This window comes from Narcine bancroftii, chromosome 8 (genome assembly GCF_036971445.1).
Source record: "Narcine bancroftii isolate sNarBan1 chromosome 8, sNarBan1.hap1, whole genome shotgun sequence".
In the NCBI taxonomy this organism is placed as follows: domain Eukaryota; kingdom Metazoa; phylum Chordata; class Chondrichthyes; order Torpediniformes; family Narcinidae; genus Narcine; species Narcine bancroftii.
In genome coordinates, this window is record NC_091476.1 from 6,317,515 (window position 1) to 6,345,143 (window position 27,629).

Sequence of the window (27,629 nt, forward strand, 5' to 3'; positions counted from 1 at the left end):
TGCAGGTTTTCCAGGGTTACCAGGTCCATCAGGCCCTCCAGGTAAGACACATTGATTACGTGGTTATAAAACCAAACAGTTCCTTGTTTCTCTGTCATATCCTGAAATCAGAAACAGTCCCTTCGAACTCCCCCGTCATGGTGTCCATGAGGCCTTCCAGAGTTGGTCTCACTAGCCCAGCGGTTCTTAACCTTTGTTTGCCACTCTCATACCAGTTCCTAAGGTCGATCAGCATTCTCACTGCCCATGGGAAGAAGCTGATCCTCAGCCTGGTGGTGCTGGCTCTGATCCTCCTGTATCTCTTCCCTAATGGGAGGAGCTGAAAGATGCTGTGATTTTGCGTGCCCTCTTCAGACAACAATCCCAGTAGATCACATCGATGGAAGGTGGAGGGAGACTCCAATGATCCTCTCTGCCACCCTTGTGTTCCTGTTGATTTTCTCTGCAGTAGCCGAACCACACTGTGATGTAGTCGGCCAGGATGCTCTCAATAGAGCTCCTATAGAAGGTTGACATAATTGTGGCCGGTAGCTTTGCCCGCTTCAGTCTTCACAGGACAAGTGAAGAGAAAATGAGTATCCCTAATTAAATGAATTCCAAGGAACTTGGTGCTCTCCACTCTCTCTACTACAGAGTTGTTGACATGTAGTGGAGGGTGGACATTCCTGGTGGTCCTGAAGTCCATGATCATCTCCTTCATCTTGTTCACATTGAGACACAGGGTGTTATTCTTGCACAATTTCACAAGATTTTCTTCATCTCCAATGGATGTTGTGAGACTGGCTGAGTTCCTCGACCATTCTGTGTTTTTACTGCCATCACAGAGTCTATAGACTTACGTGTTTCACTTAAGACTCTATATTGTCCACATATGTAGAGGAAGACAGGGAGTTGACAACAGCCAACAAAGTTATTTTTCATCCTCCAAACCGTATTTTGATAGTTTGCAAATTGAGTTTTCCTAAATATTTTGTGTTTGAGAAGTTCCTAGCATATCTGAACCAGAGCCCCACATCCCAAAATATATTGATTTTGGCCTTGAATAATGCTGAACCACTGTACATCTACTACAAGGTAGAATATGCCAACACTGTAAAATCCTCCGTTGCATTGTCTTTATTCAGCAGCTCTGATGTATTTTACTACTTTGGTTCCATCATTCTTGACACCTTTATGGTCCTTCAGTTTCTTGGCTTTCAAAGCCAGCAATGAATTTTCTGGGGAGAGAGTTCATTTATTTGTTTTAACGTGGTAAATGTTTTGCTTCAATTTCCCCCTGAGAGTCCCTGTTTCAATGGAAAAATGCATTCTGTCCAATACCTGTCAATAATCCAAGTAACCAGAGCTCCAGTTGCACATCCAAGCTTGAAGGCTTGATCCTCCTGGCTCCATAAATATTCTACTTGACTGTAAAGTCTGCCATTTCCACAGAATTGCACAACAGTTGGAATAAATACCGAACTAACTTGCTCTGCTCACATCTTGACTCTGATTGTAAACTGAGTGAAGAATTGCCCATTATTGGGGAGTTGGGCATTACACAACAGTTGGATTAAATACCTAACTAACTTGCACTGCTTACATCTTGACTCTAATTGTAAACTGAGTGAAGAATTGCCCATTAAGATGGACCTAGATCAAACTACACATCTGCAGTGAGATTTCACTAAACTTTTAGCTCTTCCTAACGGGACCCTAGCAACTTGTTACAGTCTTTTTCTCTAACTTCTTTCCTTCTCAAGCAAATGTTTTGTCTATTACATGGGTCATTTTGTAATAAAGCAGGAAGTTGTACAGGTGAGGTACATCCTTCTGTTATACGTTCTGTTTCCAAAACTGATACCTTTCGAATTCATTTCCACAATGCCTAAAGTTATTCTTTCCTGCTCAACTTTGTTCAGGATTCTGAGTGGAAAAATACAAAGAGGCAAATTCTGCTGCTTCTGCCTGAAAGTAACTGACTTTCTAGGAGTGCAGAGGTATTCCTGTTCCATTTTCACCCATTCCCATGTGATTGGACCTTTCTCTCGCACAAGAGCTGGACAGAAGAGAAGAAAATCAAGCCATAGCTAATTATTTATTGACCTGCAATAAAGGGAAAGGTTCATTGCCATATAATACTACATTTAGCATGTAACATACATGAAGTTCTTTAACATTTGTCTATCATAAGGCAGAGAATTGCCACTTTGTCCAAAGCCCCTCACAGAAACCTACAGCACCTGGTGTTCCTGGGCAGTCTCCCCTCCAAGTACTGACCAGGCCTGAGCCAGGTCATCTCAAGCGTATTCAGGCTATTAGGCTCCTATCATTCAGGATGCACGATAGCTTCTGGCAGTTCGAGTTATTCCTGTGGTTTTATCTTCAATCATGTTTCCTTTCCACGCCACGCGCATTTTCTGCAGGTCAGTCCAGCGTGGGGCCTCCAGGCACTCCAGGTTTCCCAGGTGAAAGAGGTCAGAAAGGTGATGAAGGCCCGCCTGGATTTTCACTACCAGGTCCACCAGGGCCGACTGGTCCTCCAGGCCTCCGTGGTCCTCCAGGTCGTCCTGGTTACTCAGGCAGCTCCACAGGTACATTCCTCATGCAGATTGGTAATAACACCTTCTTTTCTGTTTCAATTATTTTATTGGATTTTACAGAAATAATACATAAGTTAAAAACCATTAATCAAAGGTAATATATAAAAAGGAATGTGCAGAAAAATCATAAGAAAAATAAAACTAATATATATAAGCTCAATAATCAAACAGAAAAAAGTAGCAAACACTTAAACAATTACAACATATTGGCTAATTGTAAAATTTTAAAAATAACTATTCTACTATACTACAAATTCTAACCCCTTTCCCTTCTGAAGTTATCTGATAAGTATATATAATTTCTCTCAGTCAGTCATTGATTGATGGATTTATTGACACTTAAAGGATCAATTGCTATCGGGTGACTAATGAAAATTTGTGGTGATTAGAGAATGTAGCATCATGGCTTGGCTTTGCGAATGAAGATTTAGGAAGGGGGCTGACCATGTCTGCTACAGGCCCGCTGGTGCCTGACAAGGCCAAAGTGGGACAGACATTCCCGACCGCAGCAGCTGTGAGGGAAATTCTGTTCTGGGTTTGGCGCTGCTGTGTCATGTTTCTTCCTCCATCTCACTACCATGAAAAGAAACCACAAACTCATAAAGCAAGATCTAAGTGATCTTGCAAATTACAAAAATAATTGATAAAAGGGCCCCATAAACTGAGAACATTTTAGTCTGTTGCAGTAAAAGAACATCCAATTTTTTTTTCTCAAAAGTTAGAAACGCCATCATATCATTTAGTCATTGAGTATGTGAAGGAGGGGCAGTATCTTTCCATCTCATCAGTATTGAACGTCTAGCAATAAGGGAGCCAAAAGAAACTACATGATTGAGAGATAGTTAAATTCAAATCCATTGTCTTAATTGATTTAAAAAGAGCAATTATAGAATTAGGTATCAGATTCATATTAGAATTAAAGATAAGGTATGAAAAATATCTTCCCATAAAATGGAAATAGAGAAACAAGATCAAATCATCTGTAACAAAGTATCTTCTTCAGTCTTACACCTGGCACATTTCAAGGAAATGTTAAAGTAAGATTTAGCCAATTAAACATTAGAAAAGTAAGCTCAATGTGCTACCTTAAATTGTAAAAATTAATGTCGGGCACACAATGAAGATGAATTGTCCAATCTTAAGTTAGAATTCCATGTTGTATCCAAAAATGAAAGTTGAAGATCTTGCTCCCATAATTTTTTTTAAACTTATCTAGGGAATTATCCCTAGCCTTCTAAAATTCAGATGTAAATATTTTGTTTAAGTAATTCTTAAATTCATGACCAGGCATCTTGTTTAAGTCAATTTCAAAATTGAGAAGTAGATAACTTGGTTCAACACAAAGAAACTTTTCACACAGTTTATATTTCTGCTGCGTTTCTACAGAATAAGTAATGCCTTGGACCTACTTAAAAGGCGATAGCCAATAAATTATATTTTGTTAACCTAAAAACATTGGCATTGTGATACTGCACAAATGAACAAATGAATGGCTGGTAAAGGTGTTTTTATTGATTTTGAATGGACAACCGCTCTAATCTTCACACAAAGCAATGGGTCTTTGCTGGTTGTTTATGTCTCAGGTAACCTCTTTCCCTCAACCACCCACCCCCCCCCCCCCTCAGATTCATGGCTCCAGTAACAGTTGGACGATTGCATTGAAGCATCTGCTGAGATTACTTGTTCAAGGTCCGCAGCTGCACTTGAACATAACACTGTCCGACTCAGTAGTGGGAATGCTGTCAGCTAAACCAAGCTAAAATAAAATTAGATCTGATTGGTTTCAAGTAATGCTCAAGGACGGCATAGTTAGTGTAGCAGTTAGCCAATGCTATAGCAGCACCAACAGCCCAGGTTCAAATTCGGTACTGTCTCACCACATCTGTGGGTGTTTCCTCTGGGCACCCTTCCACCCTGCAAAACATACAAGGCTTGTAGGTTCATTGGGGTATTTGGGCTTCACTGGGTTGTGGGCCAGAAGGGATTGTTACTGTGCTGTACGTCTTTAAAAAAAATACACATTCTGCACTAGCGCGTGCAGCCGAAGTCTAGACTTGGCTGAAAATGGTGGTGGAGTCTGAGATAGAACAGGGAACAGGTTGAGCGTCTGGAAAATTCTATTGTATCTCTAAACCTTGTACAGGGAGCCTCTTTCAGGACCACTGCAGCTCCCGACAGTACCAGTTAGAAGAAACCTGCTGGCAATCCTACAACCCACGAGGAAACAATTTTAGAAGAACCTTCCTTTCTAAAGTGGGCTTGAAGTATCTGTTAATCCCATAACATGACATTAAACACACCGCACAGAAGCTAGTTATTCTTGTCAATGATCCATCCTGGGGTTTACGTGGAATTATAATTTATATTTACTTTTTCAAAATTAAACAATGAAGATAAAAGGAATGGAAACAAAGGGAGTAACTTAAGAGATATAAACTATACTTTCACATTTATGTTTCCTGAAGCTTCCTTTCTTCTTTCATTTAACTCTTTATCCCTCTCTGTCATATCTTATTGAGCTTCCTCTTAAATGCCCCTTAGTTCTATTATTCCGTGTAGTTTCAAGTTTCACATTTCCTCTGCTTGACTTACTCTCTGCCTTCCTACGTAACTTACTCTCATCTCTCTCGAAGGCAGACCCTTCCTGTTGATCAGCCGTGAGTAGACATTTTTGTATCCTCTGTGATCATTTTATATCCTTTCAATTACATGATTCATAACGATAGACTAGCCGAGCAGAACCATTATGCAAAGCTGTCACCAAGAGCTCTACTGGGAATGAATATGGTAATTATCGAGTTACTTAAAGCAAACGACAGCACATTTGGAAGCCAACTATATTGTTTTCTTGATGCGTTTTCAGTGTTGTGGTGAATTTGAATTCATCTGTTCATTTCCCTAGGTCCTATTGGGTCACAGTGCCAGCCAGGACGGCCAGGATTACCAGGATTACAAGGACCACGAGGTTTTCCAGGAGAGACTGGACTGAAAGGTAAGACTTTCTATGTTCATTTCTCACTGCTTTGGTCATATGTCACATTGCCATGGTGATGAAATCTTCATTACAATTAGATAACTAAATGGATGACACTGTTCAAAAAATATAAAATCATGATCTCAGGTAGCTGGTATTGGAATAATGTGAGAGAGTGGAGAATATCTCATCTGGACCATAATTCTACGATGGCAAAACTTAATCTTTAATCAATTTCACAATAGATTCATTCTTGGTCTCTATGGCTAAACATCGAAAACAGCAACAGGTACAAATTTTACTCTTGCCTCTGACATTCAGTTGCATTGACTTCAATGGCACTGGATTTTTTAAGTGGGGTACAATACACATCCACCACTGTGTTGCATCTTCCATTGGCTGAAGTGCCATTTACAAGTCCAATTTGTGAAATTATGTGTAAATGCACATTTACTTTTAATGTGATGTACCATTTGCATGAACGGTTCTGCACCTTTACTGTGGGTTGTCTAAGACTAAGTGGAGAGGCTAACATCTGTATCCAATAGCAACAAAACAAGCTGCTCAATAATGTTACATCTTTGGAGCGATGAACACTCCTTGCATGTTGACACTTATTTGGGATGAACCTAACCTTTCCAGAAATTACACTGCACTGTATAATTAACAGCAATGTCACGGTATTTGTGTGAAGAAAAAAATAACTGCAATTTGGATGTGTTGTGGGGGGGGGGAAAAAAATCACTTCACCACTCCACCAATCAGATCTATGCCTCCGCTTTGTTAAATGCAAGGGCTATTGTTTCTGATATTGCGTGTGAGAAAATGGTTGAACTAGTGAGCCCGCAGCATTAAACCAGCGTGGTACTTAAACTGCATATCTTTTTCACTTCTATCCCACAGTCGTCATTGAGAGCACATAGCAGATCAATAGCGACCTTTAATAATGTGCGACCTACAAGGTGTGAAATCCTATTATCACATCTTCTTAAACTGCTTCCACTGAGAGTAACTGCATGCAGTTCACCCAGTCATTCAAGAGTTCTGTCCAAGTTTGAGGAAGAATGAAGAATGGACAAACATCCTCATTTGGTTTAGATGAGCAGTTTCACGGTGCTCTGCACTCTATAAATGTACTCCCTATAATTTTTTATAGGATTATGTATCAGAAGTCAAGTTGAGCGTGTAAATCCAAATTGAGAAGATCGTTGTTGAAGCATCCACAGACAAAAAAAACCTACCCATTTGTGCTAATGTGTGGTTCTCATTATTTGACTGGACTTGAAATGGAACGACAACATTCCCACTGTTTCTGTTTTAAAGCAAACATTTTTGAGACATGCTCACTCTTTGAAACCTGGGGATATGCTATGTGGGGGCAGATTCTCAAAAGTCAATGAAGTAAATTTTGCAGTGATTTCACACTACTAATGATGTGCTGCTCTGCTTTGAATTGTGTAGGTGATAAAGGAGATACTTGCATCAACTGCAGAAGTACTGGCAGTGGTTTTTCTGGTTTGCCAGGACCTCCTGGACCTCACGGTATTCCAGGTAAGCCACTGAGAATGGACACGTCAGGCGATTCAGATGTACTTTGGAAAGGATATGCACAAAGCGTTATTTAAAGAGATTCAATCACTATTCATCATTTCTATACCTCATACGTTGTACATGCTCCGAATGATCTTCTTCCACCAGGAATCTTACTCTGTTAACATTAACTGGTGGTTTATTCTGATTCCATGCCTTGCCACAGCCTAAATCTCTAAATGTCATTCATTTTTAAATTTCTCCTCCATTGTCTGGCTATTTAAAAGCAAGTGTGCTATTTACTGCCATCTGCTGTATTAGTTTTGAATATTTGGTCTCTCCAGCACTAAGAACCATAGTCCTTAATCTGGGATTTATTTTGTTTTCCTTCTTGCATCTTTTAAGAAGTTGGTCTCTCAGATCTAGTAAGTTTCTTGGCTTTATGGTGCTTGTATATCAAGAACTGGTGACAGAGTTCAGCACAGATTCAAAGCAAAGGCAGGTTAAATGGCCAACATGTTCTCATTCCTTTGTCATCTGGCATTCCATGTTTAATGTACAGCAACAATGGATACCTTCTCAATGGTCCACTCATGGGATGTTGTTCTTTTGTACATCATGAACCTTTACCTATCCAGATGGGATAAAGGGATGGCTTACAATATGCATACTTTCAGAATTTTATTTTTCAGGCCAAGGAATCAACTGAACAGGATCCCAAAACCATGACACCGAGCAGTTATGTCACTTCCGAAAACAGCTCCACATTCAGTAGTCATTGCTTGACGAGATAGTTCTTAAATGGACCATTGTCTGTTCCTTAACTATTTTACAAAGTTTGCTGCTTTTCAATGTGGATTTTTTTTCTTTGCTGCTATTTGGATTGTTTTAACTTGTTGAAGGACAAGATATGTATTTGGTCAGATTATTCTGGGTGCCACAGTATGATAAGGTATGAAAGCAGACCATTCATCCCTTCACTGGGCACTCATCCACATTAACCCCACATTATCTTCCAGGACTTGGCCCATAGCTTCTTAGGCAATTTAAATCCTGAATGAGAAATACTGTCAGTAACTCCTTCCAGCACTCTCTCCAGAAGTGCTTTGCGGGCATTCACCATTCTCTAGGATGGGCAAAGAGCGGTCTCACTCAGACATCCTCTAAATGTATGTGTCTGAATAGAGTCATGGAGTCTTACAGCTTTCACTCACCAAATTGACAGTGACTATTAAGCACTCATTTATACCAATCCCATTTCATTATTTTAATCCTACTGCGCATGTACGTTTTATGGACAATTTGCAATCCCAGACTAACCTACAAATCCACACATTTTTGGCATATGGGAGCAAACCAGATTACCTGGAGGCCACCTATGTGGTCACAGCAAGAACATGCTTGCACCACAAGATTAAAGCGAGGCAGCAGTTCTGCTTGTTGTGCCACTGGTCTACCTCTTGTCCTGCTGTTACATTTATTTATGGAAGGGAGCTTTTAATTTTTTTCCTTTTTTGGCTTTCAGGTAAACCAGGATTACCTGGAATGAAAGGAGATCGAGGACTGCCGGGTCCTGTTGGAACATTGGGACTATCTGTAGGTATTTGTGAGGAAATGTTTAGATGATAACTTTAAGATTCAAGGTTCCTTTTATTGTCATGTAATCATACATTAAAAATGTAACATACCTGTGTATGATACACTGGTCATAAGGCAAAGAGTTTCCATTAGTTTTGCCCGGCACCCCTTACAGTTCAGGAGAAAGAGAAGCAAAGGAAAGTCCCTTCAAAGACCTGAGTGTCCGTCGATTCACCTCCAGCGCTCCTGCAACCCCTGCAGCTGCCCAGGCTCCTGTTCGATTCATCGACAGCCCGAGCACCAGATCAACACCTCCGACATGATCAGGAAATCTTTGGTATCCAAGGCTCTCCGGGAGCCTTCTTGCCATCAGCACCCTCTCGAATCCCAGCTCTAATACCTGAATGTAAAATTGTAAAGGATAAAAATTAAGGAAGTCCAGTCTCTTCCTGAAATGGTCCCATAAAAGGCAGAAGATAAAAAGGTTAATTAAAGGAATATATCCTCAGGCCACAGAGTTCACAAAATTGCCTTTTGTGCATACACTTTTCTCTTCAGTTCCTAAATTTTAATTTTTGCATGTTTCTAATTACTTAATTCCATATCAAAGTTTAAGACCTAGGTTTTTGGAATTATTTATACAGGGTATGTGCCACTTACGCCCACGATATGTTCTGTGAAGATGGGCGCTGTGCGATGTGGACATTGTGCGAACACCATATTATATACTTAGCAAAGCGATATGGGATACTGTAGTTGTAGTGTACCTGTAAACTTCTTATTTGTAAGTGCGGATCGGTGTGGGGACTGACATGGGGCTGTGGGCAGAGACTGGGGCAATGGGATCAGTGTGGGGTCTGACACGGGGCTGTGGGAAGAGCACAGGGCAGTGGGATCAGTGTGGAGTCTGACTGGGGGCTGTAGGGAGAGCACGGAGCAGTAGGATCAGTGTGGAATCTGACATGGGGCTGTGGGGAGAGCGCGAGGCAGTGGGATCATTGTGGTGTCTGACACCGGGCTGCGGGGAGAGCGCGGGCTGTGGGATCAGTGTGGGGACGACACGGGGCTATGGGAAGAGCAGGGTGGTGGGATTAATGTGGGGTCCGACTGATACAGAGCTGTGGGGAGAGAGTGGGGCAGTTTGGGAATACAGTTTACAATTTCCTATAGCTAGAGACTAAATTGCTACAGACTAAATCACGGTAACTGAATAATTATGGGACGATGGATGTGTATGCAGTCGGATATTGCCCGAACAGTCGTTAAGCAGTGCATACCTGTATTTTGGTCTCTGCTGACCATTATCTGGTTGTCAGCACATAAGGTTACCCCACATCAGCCAGAAATTCCTCTTTCTGTTGTTTCCAGGGGCCACCAGGCCGTCCAGGTATTCCAGGATCCCCAGGCCCTAAAGGAGATCCAGGAGGTGGTTATGGTTTCCCGGGTGGTAAAGGTGATCGAGGTAGCCCTGGTTTCCCAGGGCCTCCGGGACTTCCAGGATTAGACGGCACTCCAGGAAGGGATGGATCTCCAGGTCCACAGGGTCCAAAGGGTGAATCTGTAAGTAATATCCTTTTATCCTTGTACATTGAAAAAACCCCTGTATCCTGTTAACCTGTGTTTCCTCCCCGTCCCCATTCAGGCCTGAAGCAACAAGTGCCTTTTATTTAAAGGTTCCATTATTGTCACGTAATATTACATTTAGAATGTAACGTACAAGAAATTGTCTACCTTAAAGAAGACAGAGAGTAGCCACTTTGTCCATCACCCCGCACAGAAATGAGGTCCTAGCGAGGAACAAACACACAACCCCTAGTTTAGAACATCAGTGCTCTAACCACTGAGCCATTGAAGCCACGGATGCTGTGTGACCTGTTCAGTTCCTCCAACACTTTTGTGTATAAGAACATAAGAAATAAGAGCAGGGGAGGCCATTCACCCTGTTCACCCTGCTCCGCCATTCAATGAGATCATGGCTGATCTGATGATAAGTTTTTCACCTACCTGCCTTTTCCCCATATCCATTAATTCCCCTACTATATAGAAATCTATCCAACCGTGTCAAATATATTTACTGAGGTCCCCTCTATTGCTTCAATGGTCAGTGAGTTCCACAGATCCATCACCCTCTGGTAAAAGCATTTCCTCCTCATCTCCATCCTAAATCTACTACCATGAATCTTGACGCCTTGTCCCTTGGTTCTGGTCTCCCCACCAATGTATAAAGAAAACTTTGATGTTCCCCCCACCTCTAATTTTATTCCACTCACCGTAAACAAGTGTCTCGTTTTCTGTTGTTGCTCTCATAATCTTATACACCCCTATTGTTACCTCATCCTTTGTCACTCCAAAGGGAAGCTTTATATACTCCACTACGATGTCCCTAACTTAGAATTCCTGGGCAAGGGTGTAGTCATATCATGGGATGGGTATTTATGGGGTACTTGTTGAGCTTTATAGCCACACACAAGGATACTTCCCTCTTGACGTCACCCTACGCATCTCCTTTCATCTGCTGGAAGCCCTGGTTTAGAATTTTAAGGCCAATTCAATACAAGTATTTTTCCCATTTAAAATAATGAAATGTCCAATCTGCCTGAATCCATTGAAACCATAAGCTTCAAGCTGGAGTTGAGTCTTGGTTTAGAGCTTTTGAGCTTTAATCAAAGACTCCACCGCAGCCCATCTGCTTTTGGGAGTTAAGATTCATCCCAGGCCAATGCATGGTGTGTTCTTAAAATATATTTATATTCCTTGGTTATTTTTTGAACAACAGGATAGATTGTACATCAATAGCAGTAATAATATGAGCAAGACCAATCGTAACTCAATGACGATGTCCAAAATGAGGGTTCTCCTCAAGTGTTGAACAATGCCTCGGAGCATAAAACACATCCTTCAGTTTGCAACAAGAGAACATTGCCAATAAAAAAAAAACGAGCCCACAGTTGAATGTCATTTTCATGTTAAAAGGTATAGCTAGCTTTATGTAGAACTTAGGAGCACATTTATTGAACTGTGTTACTTTAAATGGTTAAAACTACATTTGGCAGGGGACATAAGATCTTAAAAATTTGCAATCTAGAGCAAAGGGTAAACCGCTGGATGAACTCAGCAAGTCAGCTATCCTTACGCCTCCATGTGATCGGGACATAGAAAATGAAAACTTTGTGCTGGTGAGTTTCAGATCCTCGATTAGTCACCTCAACAAAGCTTCAGTTGTCAAGTACATGATGACACCCAGCACTGACAAATACAAAACACAAAAGTCTGCAGACACCGTGATTTTGTTCAGGCCCCTGCCTACATTTTATTTGTGCCTTGACCAAGAGCTCAACCCAGAAACATTGGTTCTGTATCTTTATCTTCGCTATATAAAGTTTGCTGTTTGGCCTGCTGAGTTTCTCCAGCACTGACAAATACCTCTGCTCAAGTTGTCTGATCACCATCTTGCCTGGAATATAGCACATGGCAAAAACATGAGTCTGGGTTACAGAGATTTGTCATAAATTAGATTATAGAGCAGTTTTTAATAAATTTCAATTGCAGGAAGTCACAAGAGACCATTGATTAGAAACGTGCCAAGAAATTCATTTGTATAGTGCTTTTTTTCAATGTAACTGTAAATATTTTATATAATTGTTAAATATGATCATGAACCTTTCTGTCATGAGTCACCCTCGTAACACTGAAGCTGGGCTGCATGCGATGATGTGAAACAAGAAAGTCTGCAGAAGCCGGGATTGTAGTAAATGAACAAAAGTGCTGGAGGAGCTGAGCAGGTCCCGCGGCGTCTGTAGGAGACAAAGATCTGCTTCCAAAGTTTTGGGCCTGAGCCCTTACTAAAGGTAGGAGTGAAAAACAGGGAGGAGCCTCAATGAAAAGGCAGGAGGAGGAAAGGAGCCAAGAGGCCAGAGGTAGGACATGGAAAGGAGGGCAGTAGAGGTAAGTTGAAAATTGATGGGGGTGGGTCGGGGAGATGTGAATGCAGAGGTGGAGGAAAGGAGACAGAGGGACAGGGAAAGAAAGGGAGAGAGAGCTAAAGGTAAAGAGACGTAGAAATAGGGAAAAGAGAGACAGTGGGGGAAGGGAGAAACTGGAGAAGCCGATGTTAATGCCAGATGGTTGGACAGCTTCCAAATACAATATGAGGTCTTGTTCCTCCAATTTGCGGGATGTCTCAGTTAGGCAATGCATGAGACCATGGTCAGACACATCAGCACAGGAATGGGCAGGTCATTGAAACAGGTTGCCACTTGAAGATCCCTGTTTTTGCAGGGTACAGAACGAGGGTGCTCAACAAAACCATCTCCCAATCTACATCCAGTCTCTCTGATGTAGACCACAATGGGAGTAATGACCCCTGCAGATTCACAAGTGAAGTGTTTCTTCACTTGGAAGGACTGATTGGGGCCCCGAATGGTCGTAAGGGAGGAGGTGTGGATGCAAGTGTAACGTTTCCTGCAGTCGCAGGGGTTGGTACCAAAGGGGTAATTGGTGGGAAGGTAGGAGTGGGCAAGGAAGTCACAGAGGGAGTGGTCCCTGTGGAAGACAGAGAGGGGAAAAGTGTGTCTATTGTGTCATGTTGTATGTGACTGAAATAATGGACATGTTGGAGACGGAGGCATGTATTGATGTCATTTCCTATGCAGCACTAGTTTGGATCTTGGACCACATTGTTTAGATGCTCCTTCTCAGTGAGAACTTCCCGGACAATATTATTTTATTTTCAAAGAACCAGTCACCTGACAATTTTTCTGTCAAATCATCTACATCTTTGGTCCCCACCACTGGTTGTCAGCTTCTTCCGAACCTCATCCCTTACCTCTCTGCAATCTCTGGCCTGTTCAGGTCATGTAATTTACCCTTTTGGACCTCACAATTCCACTTTGACTACAGTTTCGCTCCTCACAAGAAAATCTCAATGCTTCCAACCTCCTGATTTTCCACGGACTACCAGTCTTCATTTGTACTCTCTACCCAGTCCAGTAGCCTGCCCTATAACAAGGAACAGTGCAAGTTTCCAGTGTTGCTGTGTTGTTTTGCCCTCACTGCATCTAACCACTGCCAAGTTGCAGAGCACCAAGCCACTATCTCCCCTTCCACCTCACCAGGTACAGCTACAGACAACTCCTAAGCCCAGCCCCCAGGGAAAGGGCTCCAGATGATATATTCTATAAATATTCTTGAGGTTTGATTGTTCCGCCTTGTCTATGCTGTTGGAGCATAACTATTAACGTGCACTGAAAATTTATCTTGAGCATTTTGGGGATTTGGCATTTGCTGGGAAGACTGGGATTTATTGTCTATATCCACTTAGCCTTCAGAAGGTGATGAAGAGGTGCCTTCTTCAACTGTGACTGTCCTGGTGAAGGCAGTGTTGAGAGAGTTTCATGATCAAAACCAATGATGAGGAAGGAACCATAATATGGTCCAAGGTCAGGTTGATGTGTGTCTCAGAGGAGAATCAATAGGGAAACATTTGCATACGCCTGCTGCTCCAGGCTCCAGAGATGGGGGGATGAAATCAGTCAAGTCACGATGTGTACAGGGCATTCTGCGGACGGTGCCTATTGCACACACCATGCTTCAGTGGCAGAGGAATATTTAGAGTAATTGATGGACTGCATTGTCCTGCATGGCGTGGAGCTTCTTAAGTGAAGCTGCATTCGTCCTGATAGCTAGGGAATACCGCTCCATCCTCAACATCCATTGGAGCGCTTTCATCCCTAACGTCGAAGTACTCGAGATGGCAGAGGTTGACAGCATCGAGTCCACGCTGCTGAAGATCCAGCTGCGCTGGATGGGTCACGTCTCCAGAATGGAGGACCATCGCCTTCCCAAGATCGTGTTATATGGCGAGCTCTCCACTGGCCACCGTGACAGAGGTGCACCAAAGAAAAGGTACAAGGACTGCCTAAAGAAATCTCTTGGTGCCTGCCACATTGACCACCGCCAGTGGGCTGATAACGCCTCAAAGCGTGCATCTTGGCACCTCACAGTTTGGCGGGCAGCAACCTCCTTTGAAGAAGACCGCAGAGCCCACCTCACTGACAAAAGGCAAAGGAGGAAAAACCCAACACCCAACCCCAACCAACCAATTTTCCCCTGCAACCGCTGCAACCGTGTCTGCCTGTCCCGCATCGGACTTGTCAGCCACAAACGAGCCTGCAGCTGACGTGGACTTTTTACCCCCTCCATAAATCTTCGTCCGCGAAGCCAAGCCAAAGAAGAAAAAAAGAAAAAAAAAAAACCTGTAATAGTAGATGGCAGCTTACACTGCAGCTTAACCAGCCTCTGACCTACTCCATGAGTCACGATATCAAGGCGACTGATGCAGTTACGTTTCGGTCAGTGATGATCCCCAGGATGTTGATATTGGGGTAGTCACCTGCACGAAACATGCAGTATTGTAGTACCGACATGTTTTTCTATAGAGTTGAATATCAGAAGCAGACCCATTTGCTACAGTTAATGCGTGGTTTAGGATGGCCATGAGTTCAATATGGAAAGTACATCATCTATAAACCATTTCTTTGGTAAGTGCCAACCATGAAAGGCAGTGTCCGAATTTCTACTAAACATATTTTTCTTTTACCTTGGGCTGGGAGGAGAGTATAGTTTACTAAAACGATGATTGTTGTTTGGCACAAGACCATCAACGTGAAAATGGCATCTAACTGAAATTTATCAATTTGGTAAAAATATTTGAATGAAAATCTTTCACTTTTAAATTTAAATTTATTTTTAAACAAATTTTCATGGTAACAGGCCATTTTGGCCCATGAGTCCATGCTGCCCAATTAACATACACCCCCAGTACATTTCAATCAGTGGGAGGAATCTGGAGTCCACCCAGGAAAACCCACACAGATATGTGGAGAACATACAAACTCCTTATAGACAGTGCGGGGTTTGAACTGTAAAGGCTTTGGACTCAACCCTGCTGCCCTGCTTGATTCCTTTTATTTCAAATCTAAATGTTTTCTACTTGGGGCCTCAAGAAAACCATTCTTTTACACCCACCTTTACTCATGGGCCACTGAAATATCTTTATAGGGTGGTTTGGTCTTCAAAGGAGCAAGAGGGACACCGGGAGATCCAGGTCCACTGGGATTTCCAGGAGACAGGGGCTTACCAGGACCACCAGGATTTGGCCCACCTGGGTATCCAGGCCCAAAAGGTGTGCAAGGAGTTTCAGGACGCCCAGGAGCCCCTGGAGCTCCAGGTATGTTACAACATTTATCTGACTGATTGTATATGATGGGACCCAAATGACAATTTTGTATTTGTGATCAAATACATAGAATCATGAAATGGGAAAAGAGGTTATTTAAACTGATTATACTTTCCTGGGCCAGGCCTGATGACCCACTCACCCAGGGAAAGTGCACGCATAATACATCACCTCTCCTTTTGCAGTGTAGTGATCGTCCCTGTCCGGCTCACCAAGCAGTCGGTCGCTGCAAATGTCCTCTCCTACATCACTGTGGCCCCTCCTACATTACTGTGGCCTCTCCTACATTACTGCATCCGTAGCAACACCACCTCATTGGTGTTCCCTGTTTTCACTGAGTTTGCTACGTCGTGACACTCGTCCGGCGTTATAACTGGATGGGTAGGGTGGGCTCATTAGCCTTGGTAGGCAGCCAACCTAAGAGAAAGACAACTCTGATTTCAAACGTGGGCAGATGGGGCTCATTAGCCTCGTCAGGCCATCCATCTAGAGCAAAAGAGCAAACCACTGGAGGAACACAGCAGGTCATACACCATCTGTCGGGGTGCAAGGAAATATTGATATTTCAGGTCAAAACCCTTCATCAAGGCACATGATGAGGCGTTGTGATGTGAAACATCAAATTTTCCTTTCCCTTTCACAGATGCTGTTCAACAGTCCTCAGGAGGAGAAAGGAAAGAGCTTCAAGTTCTTCCGATTTATTGTCAGAGAACATACATGCATCACATACAACCCTGAGATTCCTTTTCCTGCAGGCACAGCAGAATTACCACTAATTGGTAGATTTAAAAAAAACTGAACACAACGTGTACATGTAAACAAATAAAGAACTGTAAACTGTAAACAAACTGTGCAATTCAGAGAGAATAAAAAAGAAAATCAATAAAGTGCACAAGTCAGAGTTCTTAAATGAGTCCCTGATTGAGTTTGTCATTGAGGAGTCTGATGGTGGAGGGATAGTAGCTGTTCCTGAACCTGATGGTGTGAGTCTTGTGGCACCAATACCTCTTTCCTGATGGCAGCAGTGAGGACAGAGCATGTGCTGGGTGGTGTGGGTCCTTGATGATCGTTGCTGCCCTCTGATGGCAGTGTTCCCTGTAGATGTACTCAATAGTGGGGAGGGTTTTGCCTGTGATGTCCTGGGCTGTGTCCACTACATTTTTGAGGATTTTACACTCAGGGGTATTGATGTCCCCATAACAGTCTGTGATGCAGCCGGTCACTCCCTTCACTTCCAGCATATTGTGGGAGACCATTAAGAGCACAACTTGGGGAATTCTGTTGAAATTGCTTTTTTAAAAAAATGTAAACTTGTGTGCAGCTGTCTTGATCAGCCATCACTAATTCTCTGCCATTCTGTCCAGGTACTAAAGGTGAACCAGGCCAAACCATCTCTGAACCTGGGCCACCTGGTGCTCCAGGAACCCCAGGTGAACCTGGGCCAATGGGTCCTTCAGGTGAGATAATATGTATTTTCTGTGTTGAAGTGAGTCCGTGGGTAGAAACTACTGGCTTTTTTTTTCAAGATGAATGACCTGCACTTAGGCTGTGATAAGGAACCATGATCTAATCAAAGCATGAGGACATTTGGTTGTTCTGCTCATTTCCATTGGTGTTGACAAAATATAGAATAAGCGCTCAATCTGAAGCCTCTACAAGGACCAGTCAGCCAAACCCCACTTTCATGTTTCCATGGAATATTTTGAATGAAGGAACCTCATCTTTTTTTTGGAGAGAAAGGGGTGCAGGGAAGATACCAACTATGAACAGAGATAAATTAAGGTTCTTTAATCCACAAGCAAGAAGATGTTTCTGTGGAATTTCCTCTGAAGTTGACTGCAGTGTGAGTGAGACTGAGACTGGAGTCCACTCCTCGTATACCAATAATTGGGCATTCAGAAGCTTCTCACTTTTTGAGGGTTGTTGCAACATCTAAGGGCAATTCCATTGCAAAGTATGGAATGTGTCAGAGAGTGTAAGCTGCTCTTGATCATACAACTCCCTCCTGCATCCGCCCCCCCCCCCCCCCCCCGAGTACCTGAAGCGAGGAAAAGCACCTCGCAAAAAGAGCACTTAGGATATTCCGTAGACTTAATACACCATTGCGGGTTGCCAGATTGGGGGTCATCACAGTTAAAAGAGATGATGGGGTGAAAGAGGCCGGGCCCGAACTTATCACTCTCAACTCAATATTCTTCAAAGGAATAACAATCTATGAGTGGCATGGGTAGCGCAATGCGGTTACAGCAACCATGACACTGAATCAAATCCAGTGCTCTCTTCATGAGTTTGCATGTCTCCCCCCCCCCCCCCCGGCGCCCCCCGGTGACTTGAATTGGTTTTCTCTGGGTGCTCTGTTTTCTTCCCAGCCTCTAGAATATATAGGGTTAATTGAATGTAATTGGGTGGCATGAGTTTCATGGGCATTTGTGATCGAAACAACGCGCAGTTTTCTGCAAGTAATATTCACTTAACATTTTAAAATGAAACAGTGCTTGTGAACGTTTGTACCACTAGGATAATTTTAGAATTCAGAAAGCCTTTGGTTGTAAAACTGTCGTTGTTATGCTTCACCTAAGATTTGAGAGCCATGCACCTTTCATAAAAACCTAGGTACAGTAATTATCAAATGATTTCTTGCTGATCTCCAATATAGAATTGTAGAGATAGACCCAACAGCCTACAAAAGGATGTGGCAACCATCAAGTGCCTTTCTCTGCTAATTCCATTTGCCATCTCCACTTGTTTTGCCATCTCCAAGCCAAGTGCTTGTCAAGTTGCTTCTTGTATGTTCTGAGGATTCCTGCTTCCACCAGCTTCTCAGGCAATGCATCCCAGATTGCAACAACTCTTTGGTAGAGATTTCTGCCTGAGATGCCCTCTAAATTTATTCATCAAATGAAACCCTCAACTTGTAACCTCAAAGGAAAGAAAACCCACTTCATCCAGTCTCTCCTAACTGATCCATTCCATTCCAGGTAACATCCTGGTAAATCCTCTCTGCTCATTTGGTGACGAGGCCAGCAGACACCACTGTAGTACACAATGGCTTTGTTTTATCCATCAGATGTCTTTGCGAAGACTGAGTTCATACATTGGTTTTAAATCATATGGGGATGGAGCTAGCTTTAGTCTCACGTGTTTATTACACTCGCTGCCCAGGCTTAGACAAAAAGGAGAATCATTTGTTCAAGTAACAAAATAGAAATATTCCATGGAAATATAGAAACGGCCACAAGGCTATTACAGCACCTGCGACCTGAGTTCAAGTACAGCGCCGTCTGGGACTGAGAGGAGGTTTTGTGTTCTCCACGTGATCTGCGTGAGTTTTCTCTGAGTGCTCTGGTTTCCTCCCACCCTCTAAAACGAACAGGGTTTGAAAAGTTAATTGGGTGGCACAGGTTTCATGGGCCAAAAAAGGCCTTTTACTATGTCTTAATATTAAAAAAGGATAAAGGCATAGCATGTGTTTAATTGGTATTAGATTACATCCATAGTACTAAATAACTGGTGTTGCGTTACAAAGGGTAAAAACGGTGTCTCTTTCAGAATGTCTCAGAAGTATACTCGCCTATTTATAAGAAGGATTTGTGGCAATCCTGATCAAACAAACTCTGAAACAGATGAGAGGAAGCAGAAATAGACCCAGCTTGCACTATGATATTTATTTTACTCTCCATTCTATAGGTGACCCAGGTCAGCCCGGTCAGTCTGGTTTACCAGGTCTCCGGGGCCCAAAAGGTGACATGGGAGTGCCGGGTATTGGATTTCCTGGTCCAACTGGTACAAAAGGTAAGTTTGCTTCCATGAATGCTGTGTCTTCAATGGACCAAAACATAAACTTTCCAACATTCATTTCTGCAAAGTTAATTGCATAGAGCTCAGTTGTGCATACATCTGATCTCATTGGATCATCAGATAAATGAACAGCTGATTGTTTAATATTGGTTGAACGTGAAATGTTGATTCTTCAAATTGTGCCAAGGAGATTTTACTTCTGATCAACCACCAGAACAGGTAATTTGAGTTTTAAAAGTGATTCATTGATGGCTAACTTTTTTTAATGGCACGAAATTATCACTTAAATATGGTGGGCAACTTGGCCACACTCATTCTGTGTCAGAATTGTGGCTATTGTAATGGTCAAAACAATTGGGATGGAAGTAGGTCATTCAGCCACTTGAGCTTGTTCCATTTCCAAGATATTGGCTTTGCTTCCACTTTCCTGTGCCTTCTCATACAGTAGAGTTATGTTGAATCTCAGGTTAATTTTTTTCAATGAAGTGACCTACCCATCCCTCTAGGGTAGAAAATTCTGAAGATTAATAACCCTTTTAGAGGAGAAAGTGCTCCTCATTTCCATCTTTGAAATATGTTCCTTTATCTTGTGACTAGACCCTCTAGTTCCAAACTCCCCATGAGAAGAAATATCCTTGCACGACCTACTTGTTAGCCAGCTCAATGTGTATCTGTCATCAGACAAAACCCTTATTCTACTCAATTTCATAGCAGGAATCAATGTGATGATCCATTTCTGAACCTCCTGTAAAACAAGTAGAGAGAAACTAAGCTCTAGGTGTGGGCAAAACAATATCCTATAGTTTTAGCAATGCTCTTCTTCTTTCAACCATCAGTTAAGAAGCCACAGGGTAAGTTGGCTTCATATGTAAAGGTTTTGAGAAAGGAGCAAGGATACCTTGATACAATTGATCGATATCTTGGTGAGATCACACCTGTTGGACTATATGAGTTTTAATTTCCTTCCTCAGAACATTAGTCTAATAAATGGGTCTGACGTGGTTGCATACATTATTACTAGATTGAGTTATTATAATTATTCATGTAATTATGTATATTTTATTATTTACCCATTTTTTTTCTCTCCATTTTGTACGTGTTTAAGTAAACACGTAAAACTGGCTCATTATGTAATTGTCATTTATTATTTATGCTTATATGTTAAACTTTAATACAAATATTTGAAAAAAAGAAAGGAAACACTTGCCATAGAAACAATGAAGATTCAACAGACCAATTCCTGGATGATACTTCTGCATTTGTGGAGAAATTAAATCATCTTTCTTTTGTTCACTGGAGCTTGGAAAAAATAGAAGGATTCTAACCAAAACTTAAAAACAACATTCTGGACAGGGGCACGATGGGATTGATGTGGAGAGAATATTTTCCCCTGGCTCAGGTGTCCAAAATAAAAAGTCAGGATCTCTATTTGCAGGCCCAACGATTTGGGACTGAGATGAGGAGTCTCTTTTTTTTTAATGTGTACCAAAGACTGTAGAGCCTAAGTTATGAATAGTTTAGAAGAACATTTCCAAATGCAAAAGGCATGAAGCAATATGGCATTGAGGTAGGAGATCAGCCTTTATTATACTGAATGACAGCACAGGGCTGATTTGTGCTTCTAAAGGTTGACATTCCATTTGCACTTTTAATTAATGTTATTGCTTTGTTTCTTGAATGGCGATACCCAGATCTCTCTGTGTACCAGAATTAATTACTCAGATCATTAAAAGCATTCAACATCTATGCTTGAAACCAATGTCAAGCTTCTTGTACACCTCTGTCCACAAAGACCAAAAACAATTCAAAACAGGACTGCCCAAAGATACAGCTGGTGGATCTGCTGCCTAACAGCTCCAGTGACCCTGATTCAATCCTGACCTTTGCTGTTATCTGTATTGGGTTTTTGTATTCTCTCTGTGACACTTGTATCCTAAAGGCATGCAGTTTGTTAGGTTAACTGGCTACTGTAGAGCTGGAGATGAGTGGTAGAACCTGGAGGGACAATGTAAATATGGGAAAGATACATTACAGGGGCAGCAGTGAAAAAAGGAACACAGAGAATGTTCTTCAAAACACCACCACTCGATGAGTCAAATGACCTCTTTCCATGTCATAAGGAAATATGGAAAGTGCCTTCTTGAAATGGGGTCAGACTTGTCTACTGCATTGAGAACACATCAGATTGAAAGAAATCACCATTATTAGCTATCACCAAAAACAGAAATTTGAAAAAAATAAGTCACAGCATGGGGAACATTGTTGTCTCAGGCCCCAAAACATGGATGGTGGCTGAGTTGTTGAGTTTCTCCAGCATGTTTGATATTGAACAGCAGAGGTGTAGCCTTTCAGAAGAGATGAGAGCCAAGGCAAAGAAATAGAATCGAAAGGAATACATCAGCCATGATTTGAAGAGCGGAACAGACTTAATGGGCTGAATGGCACAATTCTGCCTCTATCTCTTATGGCCTTATTGTCGTCTGAGAGGTGAAATCTGCTGTCCCTGTTGACTGGAAAGTATTCCACAAAAGGGCGGAATGGTGAAAAACTGTTACAGCAACGAATGGAGTTTGAATCCGGGAATTTTGGTCTCCTTTCTCATGAATAACCTGAATAACCATAGGCTCTCAAGCTACTTCCAGCTGTCCCAAAGTAGGTAATTCAGTAGGTCAGGCTGGTGATGCACTGTCTAAATTACTGGACAAATAATCCAGCAGCTCGACAATCGGAGACCCAAAGTTCAATATTGGCATGATGTATATGGATGGAACTTAAATTCAATTAATGTTCAGGAATTAGGGGGAAAAATCACTGTACGTAATGACAACCACACACAAAAACAAATACTGGATTGGCATAAACGTCCTGGTTTACTAATGGCCTATTTTGAGGAAAGCAGCCATCCTGACTTGGTTTGGCCTCCGAGAGATTTGAGACCCACCCCATCTGGTTGACTCTTAAGTGCCCCCCTGAAATGGCGTAATGAGCCTCTCAGTTCCAAGTAGCCTCTCATTGCTCATACAGATTATCTGGTTATTAATACATTTACAGTTCCTGGAAGCTGGCGCTTAGTTTGGCTGATAATCCTTATTCATTGCAACAGTGACTACCTCACATTATGTCACTGAGCCAGAAGAAGCCCCTCTTGACCCAATTGCTGAGTGCCAACAATTTGCACCTATCTACCTGAGTTCTAAATTAGTCCTATTTTATTCTCCTCATGTTTCTAGCACCCCAGATTCTACCACGAACTTGCAAACTGGTGCCCTTTAACCTACCAACCCACTAGTTTTGAGATATGGAAGGAAATCTATAGCCATTTATCTCCCTGCAACTAGTCTGTCTAGTTCTGTTAGGATTTTATTGGTGTGAGAACCCCTTTCACTTCATCTAAACTCTAGTGAATAGAAGCATAATTGATCCAATCTCGCTTTCCGAGTCACTCTTGCCATCCCAGGAATCGGTCTGGTAAACCTTCATTGCATTCCATTCATGGTAAAAAAAAAAAAAAATCTGCATAGAACTCTAGGTGGGTTTTCATTAAAGATCCTTGCTCCTGTCCTCAAAACCTCTCACGCTAAAGGCCAACATACCATATCATTTATAACTGCTTGCTTCACCTAAATGTAGGCTCATAGTTATTGATGTGCAAGGACAGGTAGGATCTTGAGGTAACTCCCCTTTTCTTAATGTATCACCATTAATAGCCTCTTTTTCTACTGAGAACTGAGGAATAATCACACATTAATCAACTGTTAACTGTATCTGCTGTCCCCCAACCCCCTCCCCAACTCCTTGTATTCTCTCCCCATTGGTCACTCACTTGAATATGTGGTGGGACCACTGTATGCCTATTAGCACTGTCTGTACCTCCTGCACCTGTGACTCCTCCCCTCAGAATCCCCATAAAGGCTATTGCACCCAATCTTCCTCAGTACCTGCCTTGGAACCGGGCCAGCAACATGTGAGATGTGCTGATGTCTTATGGTGATTAAAGCCTAATAATCACAACTCTCTGTCTAATGTGGTTGATCGATAGCGCCACCAAGATGTTGCATTTAATTTCCTCATCCATGTTGCCTGTTATGAATGGCTGGAGCCCAACCACTGATCCTGCAGCACCCACTAATCTCTGCCTATCACTTGATAAAAGATTCCTACTCATCGTTTCCCATCCATCAACCAGTTCTCAATCCATGCCACTAGTTGTGTGTAGTATCTGTCAGCTCTGTGTCGATTTTTGGTTGATACTGACTACATGAAGCTTCTTGGGATATTTTTGCTATATTAAAGGTACTACACAGTACCCTCCGTAGTGTTTGGGGCAAATACATTTTTTCCTTTATTTGTCCCTGTGATCCTCAGTTTTTAATCTGTAATCAAACGATTCACATGTAATAAAAATGTACATTCCAGATGCTATTCAAGGTTATTTGTATACATTTTGGTTGGACCATGTAGAAATTACAGCACTTTTCAGAATCGAATGAACAGCAGTGCAGAGGCTACTCTGCGAGATGCAAGCCATGGCGAAGGTGATATGCTTTGTATCTTTGGCATTTCGTTTACGCCTCCACACTGATCCAGATTAATTTTGGTCTCATCTGTCCACAAGAACTTTTTCCAGAATTCTGCAGGCTCTTTTAAGTACTTCTTGACAAACTGTAACCTGGCCAGTCTGTTTCTGTGGCTAACGAGTAGTTTGCATCTTGCAGTGTAGCCTCTGTATTACTTTTCAAGAAGTCTTCTGCAGACAGTGGTCATTGACACATCCACACCTGCTTCCTGAAGAGCGTTTCTGATCTGTCGGACACACGTTTGGGGATTTTTCTTCATTATGATGACGATTCTCCTGTATTCAACAGTGGAGATCTTCCTTGAAATACCAGTCCCCCTGAGATTACTGAGCTCACCAGTACACTCTTTCTTCTTAATGATGTTCCAAACAGTTAATTTTGGGCACCCTGAGGTTTGGACGATGTTTCTTACTGTTTTATTCTTGTTTTTCAGCCTCATAATGGCTTCTTTGACTTTCGTTGGCACAAATCTGGTCCTCGTGTAGAAAAATGGAACTACTGACTCCAATAGTGATCAAAACCATTGAAACAAGCCCAGCTCTCTTAAACCTGCACCAACGAAGCAATTAAACATATCTGAGTACTCACAAACACCTGTGAAGCCAAATGTCCCAAATGTTATGGTACCCTGAAATTTAGGGACTATGTAATCCCTACTTGGTCAAACCAAAATGTATACAAATAACCTTGAATAAAATCTGGACTGTGCACTTTAATCACATGTGATTTGTTTGATTACAGGTTGAAAACTGAGGAGCGCAGGGGCAAATCAAAGAAAGAAGTGTCTGTTTCCCACACATTTCGGAGGGCTCTGTATAATTAGGAGGTCACGTCATGACTATTGAAAATGGAGTCTGCTGTGGAGATAAGGAGTTTGGTGAAATTGCTAGCCACAAGTGTTGAATTTAATTGCATACTTGTGTTATTCAATTAACCTCTTACAGGACAACCAGGAACTCCGGGTGCACCAGGTTCTCGGGGTAATCCCGGAAGACCAGGCCGCGATGGGACACCAGGCCAACCGGGTTTCCCAGGGCCAAAGGTGGGTAGTTACCCCTTCAGATGGCGAATGGTACACTGAAGCCAAGATGGTAGTGCTGGTGTGGATCAGTAATTCCATTTAACTGCGATTGTAAGACTTCAAAACACCCAAATATATAACAAAAAGGTACTATGCTCTCCAGAGCGAAAGTGCAAAACCAGGGTGGCAGAGGTCAAGGGAAAGATGGGAGTCCGACTTGGGGGTGGTGATTTCAGAAAAAAGCTGGTCAGATTGGTGTAAGGACAGCACGACATCAATTATAAATGCAAGATATGGACTGGTTCAGTATAATTTTTTTACACCAATTATATCTTACCCCACAAAAATTACACAAATCAAAACTCAAAATTTCAGAGATGTCTTTCTGATGTGGGACTGAGACAAGAACTTTTCTATAAGCCACGTGGTCGTGTGTGAAACAGGCCATTTTGGCCAGATATTACAGAAAAATTAACCAGAGTAACAGGAGTGGCCTTCATGGGCGATCCGGAGCTTTATCTATTAGGTAATTTCATGGAAAGAAGTGACAAACTGACCAAATATCAAATCTCATTTGCAAAAATAGCACTGGTGAAAGCAAAAAAATGTATCACGATCACTTAGACATCCGAATCCCCTCTACTTATAGCACAATGGATTGCGGAAATGAACAGCTGTAAACCCATGGGGGAAAAGAAATCACATACAACTTAAAGAATAAATATAACAGCCAGATCTTGACCACATAAGGACCCAGACACAGTAATAAAAAAGAACAAAAAAGGGTATGAACTATATCTACAAAAATGTAGTTTCCCCAACTGTACTCTATATACTTAAAATATATACAAGGTCTGATGGTGAATGGATCTGTATGTATGGAAAGGAGGGACTTTTTTTTGTTGTGTTTGTGAGAAAAAGTTTAATATATAAAATGTTACTATGTATTTTTTTTTAAAAAGCAACAATAAAATCTTTTTAAAAAGACATAGGTGCAGAAATAGGCTATTCAACCCATCGAGTCTGCCCCGCAATTCAATCATGAGCTGCTTCATTTTCCCATTCAGCCCCACTGCCCACCCTACTCCCCATAACCTTTGATTCCCAGGCTAATCAAAAATTAGCAATCTCTGTCTTAAATACACCCACAGACCAGGCCTCCACAATCACCTGTGGGAAAAAAATTCCACGAATTTCCCATGCATTTCTGTTCTATGTGAACACCCTTCAACCCTAAAGTTGTGCCCACTTGCTCTTGATTCTCCCACCGTGGGAAACAACCTTTCTACGTCTACTCTGTCCACACCTTTTAACATTCAAAATGTTTAAATACAATCCCCCTTTCATTCTCCTAAATTCCAATGAATACAGGCCAAGAGCTATCAAACACTCCTCTGATAGCCATTTCACTCATGGAATTGTTCTTGTCATTGAAATACTCTGCATGATAAAAGTCGCAGAGTTTTAGAACAGCCATTTTTCCCAGATCTATGGGCAGAAACATTGATGATAATGAGATTTTTCATGTACAATGTACATCAGATAGATATAAATATTCACAGTAATCCAAGTGCAAAAAATTTTATTTGCAATAATGTAGACAGTCCATGATTAACATACTGCAAGATGGTTCAAAAGTCTGATAGTGTTGGAAGGAAACTGTTCTTGAACTTCAGGATGGAGATTTTCAGGCTTCTATACCTTCTGCCCGAAGGTGGCAGTGAGAAGAAGTTGTGACCAGGGTGATGGGGGAACTACAGTATATGATGTTGGGTACCTTCTGGCGGAAGAGCTTCACACAGATGTCTGCACTGGATGGGAGATTGGAGCCCACGATGGATATGGCTATGTTTTCTAACTTCGACAGCCTTCTACGTTCCTGAGCACTTGAATTGGTAAACCAGGCTGTGAGGCAACAAGTCAGAATTCTCTCCACAGTGCATTTGTACAATTTGATAAGAGTATCCTGCGATATGCCAAATCTCCTCATCCTCCTTAGGAAGAGGAAGTGTTGGTGTTCCTCTTCACAGTTGCCTCAATTCCTGGCTCCTGGAGAGGTCTTCTGAAATATGGACTCCCAGGATCTTTCTAAATCAAAGTATTGAGTATAGGAGCTGGGATGTTACGGTAAAGTTGTATAAGGCATTGGAAGCCAAATTTGGAGCTTTGTGTGCAGTTTTGCCGGCTAACTACAGGAAAGATATCAATAAGATTGAAAGAATGCAGAAAAGATTTACTAGGATGATGTTCAGACTTCAGGAGTTAAACAGGGAAAGGTTAGACAGGTTAGGACTTTTTTTCCCTGGAGCACAGACAACTGAGGGGAAATTTG

General features: G+C 42.0%; 1 protein-coding gene across 5 annotated transcripts in view; it reads left to right on the top strand.

The window, feature by feature from the left end:
- Positions 1-27,629, top strand: part of col4a5 (collagen, type IV, alpha 5 (Alport syndrome)) — a 198,393-nt gene that overhangs the window by 105,203 nt on the left and 65,561 nt on the right. For all 5 annotated transcript variants that reach the window (XM_069892754.1, XM_069892752.1, XM_069892751.1 and 2 more), the window contains 10 exons: positions 6-41; positions 2,406-2,573; positions 5,485-5,574; positions 7,018-7,107; positions 8,612-8,682; positions 10,033-10,224; positions 15,724-15,892; positions 17,266-17,358; positions 19,589-19,693; positions 25,221-25,318. In XM_069892754.1, the coding sequence (XP_069748855.1) occupies positions 6-41; positions 2,406-2,573; positions 5,485-5,574; positions 7,018-7,107; positions 8,612-8,682; positions 10,033-10,224; positions 15,724-15,892; positions 17,266-17,358; positions 19,589-19,693; positions 25,221-25,318 (1,112 nt within the window). The remainder of the gene's footprint in view (positions 1-5; positions 42-2,405; positions 2,574-5,484; positions 5,575-7,017; positions 7,108-8,611; positions 8,683-10,032; positions 10,225-15,723; positions 15,893-17,265; positions 17,359-19,588; positions 19,694-25,220; positions 25,319-27,629) is intronic.